At 41.3% G+C, this 11,017-nt stretch overlaps 1 protein-coding gene across 4 annotated transcripts; it reads left to right on the top strand.

Annotated features, from left to right (window-relative positions):
• Positions 1-25: 25 nt before the first annotated feature.
• On the top strand, positions 26-10,693 carry LOC110983625 (uncharacterized protein C5orf34 homolog). Of its 4 annotated transcripts, none has more exons than XM_087145646.1 (10): positions 26-158; positions 1,012-1,162; positions 1,425-2,404; positions 2,794-3,001; positions 3,164-3,229; positions 3,493-3,684; positions 3,825-3,973; positions 4,213-4,317; positions 4,614-4,654; positions 8,510-10,693. In XM_087145646.1, exons 2-10 carry the CDS (start codon positions 1,103-1,105, stop codon positions 8,740-8,742), a joined length of 2,034 nt encoding a protein of 677 aa, XP_087001772.1. In that variant the 5' UTR covers positions 26-158; positions 1,012-1,102; the 3' UTR covers positions 8,743-10,693. The 4 variants fall into 4 exon arrangements, with proteins under 4 accessions (XP_087001772.1, XP_087001770.1, XP_087001768.1 ...); XM_087145644.1 differs by having other exon boundaries at positions 1,012-1,326; positions 3,828-3,973; XM_087145642.1 differs by having other exon boundaries at positions 1,012-1,326.
• Positions 10,694-11,017: the final 324 nt, after the last annotated feature.

The raw sequence follows: 11,017 nt of genomic DNA, 5'->3' as shown, positions 1-11,017 counted from the left end.
ACCATAACAAAAGGTTGCAAGTGCCTTTTTGGACTGACTGGCGCGTAATTTTGACGACTTTTCGTCTGCGCTGCCACGGTATCCTTCCCGGCATTTAGCACTCGGACTGAGTGCCAGCAGTTACTCTTGAGTTTCAAGAAAGATAAGACTATTATGAGGTAAGTTAGCTCGTGCTTAACATGTCCAAGGTGGAAAATAGTTGGCCTACATGTATTTTTACCTAGGCTACCTCCTCCATAAAGCCGAAGGCTGCCTGGTTTCGACATGTGTTAGGGGTAGTCAGGTTGGACGTTGTCTTCATTTCATTACGACTGACGGAGTACGGTCAGGGAGTCCACCTGGGCTAGTGGTAGGGCCTACTTTCACACGTTTCAGAACCATTCGAACTGTAAGGTTTTTACAAACTTTACAGATAGCCATGTACAAACACCCATATAGGTCTAAACACATTTTGGCTGTTTTAATTGTGCCAACTTACTCTTCCGTCACCGCTATTTTTGCAACCAAATTTCATATATGTACATGCCTTCTTGGAAAAGTATTATCAGACATTGATGGGGGGGGTTATTCACCTTAGGCTTATATCCTCATTAAAATGGTGAAATTCTTGAGCATTTTGCCCATCCACACTACAGAAAATCAGCAGCATGTCTATTATCAATAATTGCCAGCTGTGTGATAGCTTGACCAATCGCAACACAGCTCCTATCTTTTGCTTTCCTGACCCCATCCAAATGATAGGCCTTGGCTAGGTTCTCACAATTCTCTAGCAAATAGCATACTACTCTAGATAGACTGTTCCTGGTTTTATGTATAATGATTCTATGGCATGTAGGCTACAGTGGGGTATGATATTGAAAGTAAAATCGTTATCATAGTTTTGGTTGACATTAACTTTGTTACCTCTTTATCAATTTTTGAGTTTTACACATTTTGAATATGTGTCTGAATGTCATATTCACAAGTAACAATAAATACACATATGTTGGCATTTCCGGATTTTCTGTTTAGTTGACCCTAAGAGACATGACTTCCAAACCTGCTGCAGCATTGACAAGTGTGATCATCTTTAGCAATGATGCAACGGAGCTGACTTTCTCTGATGGTACTAAACTGGAGCTGTCTCCATGCGGTGCAAGTTTCGTGTGCCAACAACCTACTGGTAAAGGGCAGCATGCCCTTGGTGGAGAAAAAAGAATTCAGCAAAGGACAGAGTTTGCCACAAACGAGTTTAAAGATAAAGTCCGTCAAGCTCTCGAATGCCGGAACCGCTTTGCTGAACATCCATATCTTTGTCATCTCTTTTTGTGTGATGAAACAATACTGGTAAAAATCTGGCTGTTTCCAAATCACATGTGAGTTTGTACCTTATAGCAAACATTGTTATAGCTATAACTGTTTCTGATTTTTTGTTTTCATTTTAGCAACTTTTTGCAGATATCAAGGCTGTCAAGTGGCCAAAACATGCAAAAAACCTTCCATGGAAAACACAAGCAGATGGTTCTGTTAAAGTGACATCCATTGATGAGTGCGCCTCCTTATTCCTCTCAGCAAATAAACAAGAGTTCACTGTAGAGTTCCTCTGTAAGTTGAGTCAAAAGGAACTTCCGAAGAGGCCAGTGAAAAGGCAGGCAAAGTTCATTCAAGGACAGTCTGTGAGGATTCCACAAGATGACGAAAGACCAACAACTGTGATGGACTTGGCTTCAAATATTGAAAGAGTAGTGTATGGGGGCTCATCAGAGCAGTTCTCCCAAACTGTCTGTGTACAGGACAGCCCTTACATGGAGACTCTAGTCAAAGAGAAAGAGTCACTTAGGAAATCTAAATGCTTCAGATATTGCAGTCAGGTGTCATCTGATGGCTATGATGAAAATGATACAGGTTCCTGTAGTAAGATGGAATGTCCTCAAGGTGTAAAAGGTCAAAGCCCAGCAATTGAAAAGTTGATTGCCATCAAGCATGGTTACACATGGGTTGTACAGCACCACGCAGTTGAACACTGTCCAGAGTGCTGGAGACACCCATTGCATTTGGCTTTGAATTTTGTCCCAGAAGAGAACTCTGGGACCCCTCCAGAAAAGAAAGGGTTAAAAGTGTCATTTGAAGCTGATGTTGGGTCCTCAGATAAACACCCTGCAGAAAGGAGAGTTGTGAGAGATGTTAACATTGGAAAGAAGAAAGACAAAAAGATCCTCCAGGGGCCAACTTCTCCGGGAGAACCCTTGATGGATGCTGAACTTGTCACATCACCTCTCCCTGATCCACTACCACTCTCATGTGGGGCCAGCCACCTCCATAAGTGGAGGAAAGATGCAAGTGCTAGAGGAGTGGATCTCAGAGAGGAAGACATTCCTGTTGGCAAGAGTATCAAAGTTTGGTTTTCTAATGGACACATTTTCAGGTATGTGTAATCAGCAAGCTGGACAACATGACTCTGTCATAAAAATGACCAATAACAGGTCGCTGCATTGATGTAACTATGGTACACTGTACATGTATTTCCATAAAGCGGTCCTCAATCCTCTGAGTCCAATATGATTTTAATACATGCTTGGGGTTAGGGTTAATTCAGTTAAAGCACTTTCATGTCTAGATTGAATCCTTTCTAAAGAAGTTCTTGAGCTGTATTATAATTTTTTTGCCTTTTGGTTTGGTTTTATATGTGATTTTCACACTACTCAACTTGTCTTTTCAAAGAGAAAGAACAATAAAATTTTGTTTTGACCATTGGGAGCTAATAAAGTAATTATATACCAAAGATAGTCGTTTTATTGCATGCCATTGACTCAGGCTGTCCAGGACCCCTCATCCATCCGTCCAAATCTACCCGGGGGATGGCACTGTCATCAAGTCAACAGGTGGAAAAGGCGGGTTCTTCACACATATTATCCCACAAGGTGGAAGTCTTGATGAAAGAATGTTGTGTGTAAGGAATCCACCACCAGATTGTCCAGGAGCTAAGTACTCCATTGCTGGAGTCTTAAGAAAAGCCTCAAGGGAAGTCAAATTCTTTTCATCAAATTTTCATGTCATTTTAATTACATGTACCATTTTCTTTGGCACAGATTTTGTTCTAAGGATACTTGATAAAATTTAACGAAAAAAAGGACAAGTCAGGTTGTCTCATTGTAATCGAGCGATTTCAATGCTTTTCAATAGGCTCTTGCAGAATACAATGCAGGCAGAACTGGGTTTGATATCTGGAGAAGAAAATTGCTGTTGGAAGGTAATGCAACTTTTTTATTTCATCTGAGTATGATATATTTTGACTTGAAAAATTATACAAACATTTGCAAAATATCCCATATTTCCATTCACGTAGTTGCATGCTGTCTTTTAAATGTACTGTACTTGTAACTGATATTTCCAAACTTTCTTGCATGTTTTGTTTTGTACAACATGTATGTTACTTTTATCAAGCCATTCAGACTTTTTGATTTGATTTGAAATTGTATGAAGAGTAAATATAGTTTCAATTCTGACTTGCAGGCAAACTCTGGCTGGCTGCTTAAAAGTCCAAATACCACGGTGGTCCTTGAGGAGAGCAAGATTGAAGGTCTTGGCCAGTTTATTGCTTTCTCAAATGGAAAGGTCCGAGTGGTGTTCAGTGACCGCACCACCCTTGACATGGAATGGGACTTCAGAAATCGAGTTGAAGGAAATGGCGAACATCAGAACAAGGTTCGTAAATCCACGTGGATCATTGTCCTTAGTTTTCTAAATTTCTTCTCCGGTCACTTTTCTTGGAGAAGTATATCAAAATGGAGCTTGTGTGAGACTTTTTGGTTTACTGTTTCTCTCCTTTTCAATTTACCTTTGAGCAGAATGTGCAAAATCATCCAGTGGCTCCGGCTCCCAGAATAAGGAAGTCGTGTTTTGAGTCCATTCTTCAGAAGGGTTGCTGTCAGCTTCTCTTACCAAACGGTGACTATAAACTAGTCTGTCTTGACAATCCACAAGAATATGAAAGGTAAAGGATGCTGTAATGGATTCAAGAGCCGTTTGGGTATTAGATTATCCCTTCAAATTATCAAAATATGATATCTAGATCTGTTGGGGGATTACAATTGATTTCTGGTGAAGCATTGACTTGGAGGAACAGCGCTCGTTCATGTATGTAATATACCATTGCCACCAATTGGCTTGCCCTAGGAAAGAGGTAACTTTCAAATGATTTCTTATTCATCTGTGGTCATTGCTTATTTGCAGGTATGTAAAGGCTGCAGTGGAGTGGGCGTCCTGGGTAGCAAGCTCTCCCGAAGAAAGAGTCGCATTCTACGCAATTAATGAGTCCTCTCTATCCCAGCATGATTGGTAAATATTAATATACTAATGGTAGTTGCTGACATACCCAGAAAGCAACCAAGACTGACATATATCCCATCCCATCAAATTTCAATTCATAAAATTAACTGACAGATGAATATATACCAGCATATCTAACAACATTCCCCCCCAACACCAAAAATTGTCAATAATTCATGGCAAAATTTCAAACACAATGTGTTCATTATGAATGTTTTTGAGTAAATCAAAATAATATTACATGTAATTGTCAAAAGAGTGACTAATTGTCAATGATGTTGAACCTCCGTTTTTCCCTTCATCAGGGCTGTCCGGAAAGAGCTGCAGAAAATAAAATGCTTTGGGTGTATCCTTTGAATTTGTGAAATTGTTACGATAACAAGCATATATTTTGCATAAGTTTGTGCTGTAAATTTATATTGCGCCCTCTGTAGCTGAATCAGGACCATGAAGCTGTCGGGGTAGTACAGCTGTTGATTGCCATTTGGAATACACGTAGTAACTTTGCAAAAACCAGACCAGCAGAGCTGAAATATAGAAGTCGTCAAACAAATGCTGGGGGGGGGGGTAATTACAAAGAAGATTGTAGTGAATGTGCGCTTGTTTTGTTTACTTGTTTATAGCACCAACGAAAGACGTAACTGCCCCCCTCGCAAATCTAAAGATGTATATCACTCATTTCAGCACGTCAGTCTTCACGCATTTTTCCGGGAATGAGCATGCAATGATTTAATACGCAAGGCTGAAGCTGACGTCGCCGACGAAATAAAACTGTATAGTTCAAGGAAAATCCTTGTCCAGACCGCAGAAGTCGTGTTTGAATGGGAAATTGCGAAACTTCTGAATTGCGTAGTTGTACTTTAACGCGCGTTTGTTCTTCAGTTAGGTCGATTCAATTTATTAGCCGTGTGACGTTAGTTCAGTTAGGCCTATATATCGCAGGTTGAAGGAAAATATGTTTGAAACTTGTGTTTCTGATGATCTTAAGCTAAGAATGCATGTATGGATGTTAATGTTTGGAAGTGTGTTTTTTTCTGATTTTGTTTTAGATCTGCATTTTTTTCTCACATGCCTTAAAAAAATACATGCAAACGAACCCAGTGGTCTCAGGTGCGCCTGTTAACAAGATATCATGTCCAGGGTTGGGTGTCATTATAGTGGATGTGGAATAGCACATCAAATTTTCCTCTGCCTTATTACTCGCCATTTTACTTTTCGGCTGATTGTGAGATTTCCAGGGTAATGTCGTTAGTCACTCTCATTATGGAAAACAACAGTAAATCAAACCTCGCTGGAAATTGTTATCAGCCAATACGTACGCCTCATCTGGAAGATAAACCATAATACATGCATTCTATATCCAATTTTGACTATCCTATATGTTTGAACCTGCCGTTTGCTCACCTCAATCGAATTCCATCCCATAGGTTTTACCGAGAGGTTCGCAAATGCGTAAAACCAATCACTGCTGGCGTCACATTAACATGAAAAGTGTCTTTCGGTAAAGAAAGCTTTCTCTTCATTTTCAACCAGTATCTGCACTAGACTAGAACAATATACATGTATCATAACGAATGCCTGGAGAAGACTTGGAAGTATGAAAGCCCAATAGCGCCTGAAGACGGGGAAGGGGGATTGCATGGTGGAGTTTTAAAAACAGAATTTACCCCTAGTAACGCAAAATTGGAATGACGATAAAGCTCAGTTTGGATGATGAAATAGTTTAAACGCAACAAAATCCTGTTGTGAAACCAGAAAACAAAATGCCAGGTACGTTACATCTTGTTTTTGGTGATTCAATGTAGTAGAAAACTCCTCATCACTAAAATTTGACAACCCCCGAACAGCTGTCCAACCCATGTGTTTTCTAACCTACAGTGTACATGTATGTACATAATGATAACGTATGTGTCGGTATATATACACTGTACGTGTAGTTTTTCACATTAGGCCAACATATTGGTCCATAGACAACTCTCCCTGTAAGTCCATATGACCAATTTACACAATGCGTTGCACTCATTTCTGTTCGAGTCGTCTGTTTGCCCAGTTGCCCAGATGCTCTCTTTGTGTGTTGTTCGTGCAATGATAAACTGCACCACTTGCAAACACCTCCCCCGTCCAAGTTGCCCCTTCAGAACAGAACATCGCCTGACACGACACACGCAGTGCTACCCTCGCGAATTCCAAGTCTCCCCGTCAACAGTAATGTCAATACATGTATTGAATTTTTCTACAATGTAGTGAACGTCTCTATAATGTAGTGAACAATCGAAAATGTGCGCATAGTCGATTTCATTAATGATGTGTTTAAGTTTATTTTTGATGATTGTCCCCTCTGAAGTCACCGTAGGCCAAATGTGCGCTGGTTTATCTCCACAAACCGTCTAGGATCTCTCCTCCAAAATGGGGAAAAACTAAGTTTATTAATTTCCCCGAGGGTACCCCTCCTACTCACGATCTTTTCCTTCTCACGTTGGCTACCTTCATGTCTCTGTCTGCATCAACCAATGTGTTCCCTTGGCACCATGTGACACAAAAGCACAACCCTCTCTCTGATATTGCATGCACGAAAAATTAATAAGATTTCAAACGTTCGCGATGCAATCTTGATACCTAACCTCCTTTCCAGGGTACCGGTATCATTTGGGATTTAAGTAAAATGAAACTTGATGTTTTCAGGTATATGTTTTTCTGCTGAATATTTGAGGTGGCATTGCTTTCGTAATCGCACGTATTAAAGTTTCCCTACAGTGTTCCTGAAGCTTCTGTAGCTTTCCTTTCATTCTGTGTTGCCATGAAAAAGGGTTGGAAAAGCCGACGACAGACTAAAAAATCTTGTTTTGTGCTGTAGAAAATGCTTGCAAAATTGACATGTTAAAACAAATTAACAAATTCAATGTTTTACTTTTAAGTTCCGACATTCTCTAGCTCTCCGAAAGTGATTCGCATTAGCCACTGACCTAGGCCTCCTACACTATATTGTGTTTCTCTTGACTTAAGATTCAAACTTTCTTTGATCTCGACAAGCCTATCCACGTACCTTGGCCTAGTTGTAGAAGTATTTTTTAAACTTGAATACCGCCACTGTGAATCCTATATTACGATTACACAGCTTATTAAGGCAGCATGCAAGGTCCTATACCCAGCAGCTCGAAGCATTCCATTGCTTGTTTTCCTTCGGGCGGGCAGAGATGATTATCTCCCTGCCTCTGAGATGATTCGTGTGTTGGAGCACCTTCAAGATGATATTTGGGTAAAGATCGGGGACAGAACCGGGGGCGGATGTAAAGAGAGTCACCGAATGGAGTGTATTCCAAGGAAATACACAAATCAGAATGCCGCTAAAGAAGCTTCTTGCCCGGCTTATTTTCTTTGTTCAAAATATCGGAATTATGAATTTGTCATTATTAGCTTGCACCCCAGAATGTTTAATGCCATTTGCGGGAGGCATAGTCTTTTGAACGCCGGCACAGTGAGATGAGATGAAAAGATCTCAGCCCACGCTAAATGAATGCGGGTAAACCTTTATAAAATAAATAGTGTAATTGCTGTACAGTCGACTTAGTTGTGGTTTTTAATGTTAACAGTCCCCCCCAAAAAAGAAAGAATAAGGAAAACTCCCCCACACCCTCGTACCCCTTTGATCTTTTTTCACCATCAAGTTGTGTGTGAATGTTGTATGTGTAATTTCTGCGTGTTTTATGGCTATGGCGCGGCGACTCACTGCGGTGCGCATATTTTGTATTGGGGAAAAAACGAAAACGTAGCCCATTTAAAATAATACCTGATTCGGCCATGGCCTGATACCAGAGATGGCAGACTGCAGAAGAGTTTTGGGGATGTGATGTAGGTTACGAAGGGTTAAAAACTTAGGAAGTGATATAAGCACGTCTAGATTCGTGCCCTCTGGCGCAGATAGGGCCTATCATGGCGATGCAATATTATGAACGAAAACAGGTGTGAGACTTGAATTGCAGTAAAAGTATCCGAAATGACACTTTAAAGTTACGTAGGTTTATCATTGCAGTGCATGGACACATCACTCTTTATTTGTAAGTCATTTTTACGGGAAAATGGCAGATGATTACAGTGTCTTACTGCCTAAGGTTACATGTATAAATATGCCAAAGATGGGTCACCCAGACACATTTTGGAGCATACTGTTTTAGATTTTTTTTCCTGACATGTTGCTGGTCAGATATCCTTGATATTGCTCTTTTACCTGATGCGGATCGAAAACTTGGCGATATGGGTGACATTAGCCGGACGGACGGTCCTCTTTCCAGGGATGTCTTAAGCAGGAGTGTGCCGCCAACTGATGAACCGGATGACCTTACCTTAGCGGACACAGCCCCCGACTTTGTTGTAGACGCACTCCGAAGGACCAGTCACACAATCCAGAACATCGATTCCTTGCTGGATAAGTTTTGAGGACTGATTGAGAATGGAGCTGGTGAGCTCTCAGTAAAATGACGGTTCCATACACTTCATTGGCATAGAGCATTGTAAGCCCAAAAGTGACTAAGCCTCTCTTCCGGATGTAAGCAGCCATACAGCTACAAGTACATGTAACGTTTGCCTATAAAAAGGGTAGTCACTGGAGTCCACATGTGTGTTATTTCCCGCAGCCTGAAGCCATTTGACATAGTCGAAGGGAGCTGTTCAAAGTTTGATACGGCCAAGCGGAAGAAGTTGTGTTCTGATTAACATACACAATGTACCCACGAGCTGGAAACGTCATAGGCCTACGTGCAGGGCCAAATTTATCACTTCCATAAGAGAATGGAATTTAATTCTAACTTAGAAATGGTTTTCAATGAGTGACTGTGTTCTAAACGGACTAATCTGGAACAATTTCAAAGGGAATATACCTAGGGGCGTAACGAAGGCATTTCGGGGGGGGGGTGTACCAGAGTCAGTTTGCCGACTTGTAACTTGTTTGTCAGCCTCGTGTCTTGTAGCCAACGTTATGGTTTTGGATTCACTTGCCGCCCAAAGCTCTATTTGCCGAATAGAATTGATGGGGGGGGGGTTGCTGCACCCCCGAATGTACCCTGGTATCATTAAAGTATGCAATCTGCATGACCTAAGTACATGTAGGGTTTATAGTCAATACCCCATAGAAAAGGAATCGCTGCCATGACTGCTGTGTAGCCTACTTGCAAACTTTTGGATACTGATATGTATTGTTTTTTCGGAGCCATCCAAAATTGAAACATTCGGAATCTTACACGATGTTGTGATTGCTGGCCTCCGTGCGTCATAAAATAGAAACCATTCTCTGAGCTTCAAAGGCTGTACTAATTTAAGAAACGTAGTGACGCGTTCATGTGAAATGTGAACTACTTGCACTTTCTCCGTTTACTGGCAAGTCTGCCTGTGAAACATGCGTGTGATTTGTCATTTTTCGTATGGATTTCACACACCAATATAATGCCCTAGTCCAAGACATGCCGAACATTACTTTCATGGATGTGTTTGAAGCACATAATTGCAGCAGTGCACCCACACTAAGTTGCGCTCCTCTGGTGCGCAGATGCCGCATGTTTGGGTATATTGCCTTTAAAATCATTGGTTGCTCTGCGTGCGTGCTATTAGTACACGCGTTTGAGTATGTCCGTACGCGCGTGTAAATGAATGCACACGCATGGTATGCCAATCACTGCGTCAGGTGAGGCCACGTCCAAAGAGACATTCGAGAGCCACGGCTGTGTTTGTTGAATTTCATCATCTGGGCTAGACCTAGTTCTTGTCAGGACGCGGTCCGAGTGAGCCAGTCTCATATCCCACTTGGAGTGTATCGCATTTTCTTTAAGTTTAGGCAGTAGATTGAAGTCAATTTCATTTTGTAAAAATTTTGCATGTCGAACGTTTTTAATTGTCTCTACAAAAACTGCGCGTTGATTGCCCACCTGTTGTATTCAGTGTAGCTCTAGGGCCATGATAACTTACCAGGAACCGGTAGTTGTAAATCCCCCTGACATAATCGTCAGCAGCATTGTAATAACTACATTCCACTTATCGATGAAAGCCAACGCCCCGGGTCATACGAGGCGTTACAACGTGACTATTGAATCCATTCGTCTTGAAATATTGAAGTTCGAGTTGGTTGATTAACCTTGTATGCATGGACCGTGGGCTGATTAGCTGCCTTAGGGGGTCGATTCCCAAACTATGTAGTCAACACCTTGCGTAGATACCAATTTGTGAATGCATTGGGTCATAGAACTTCATGTCGCGGTTGACAAATTGAAGGAAAGGTGGCCATCATCAGATCAAATTAAAGGGAAATGTGGACAACTGTAGGCTCGGCATCCCTTTTAACGGTCCTTATAGGCTTAAGAATCTTTCAATAAAATAAATCAGAATGCGTCAAACTTGAGGATTCAGTGTTGTCTCGTTACAAATAAGTGTTTGCTCCACCTGAAGAAATTAAACACAAATGCGTACTGAGCCAGTTCAGTATTCCAATAGCGCATGCCCAAAGTGAAGCGCGTCGAGGTCATTCGGGAACAGCAGCACGCGCACACGATTGTCTGCCCTATCACCGCTGCCACACTGCAACTCATGCGCGTGCTTTGTTTTCAGATGACCTTGAAATGTCGAACTTTCCTATTCATTAGCAGCAGTGACCACAGTCTTTTTTTTTTTTTTTAGTATACCCTGTATGCTTGCAGATGCTTTTCTCGGTTGTACTTTTATGAAA

The sequence above is a fragment of the Acanthaster planci genome, linkage group LG14 (genome assembly GCF_054643075.1).
Source record: "Acanthaster planci isolate LZ-2023a linkage group LG14, COTS_SCS, whole genome shotgun sequence".
Lineage (NCBI taxonomy): Eukaryota > Metazoa > Echinodermata > Asteroidea > Valvatida > Acanthasteridae > Acanthaster > Acanthaster planci.
This window is presented reverse-complemented; position numbering and strand designations above follow the sequence as displayed.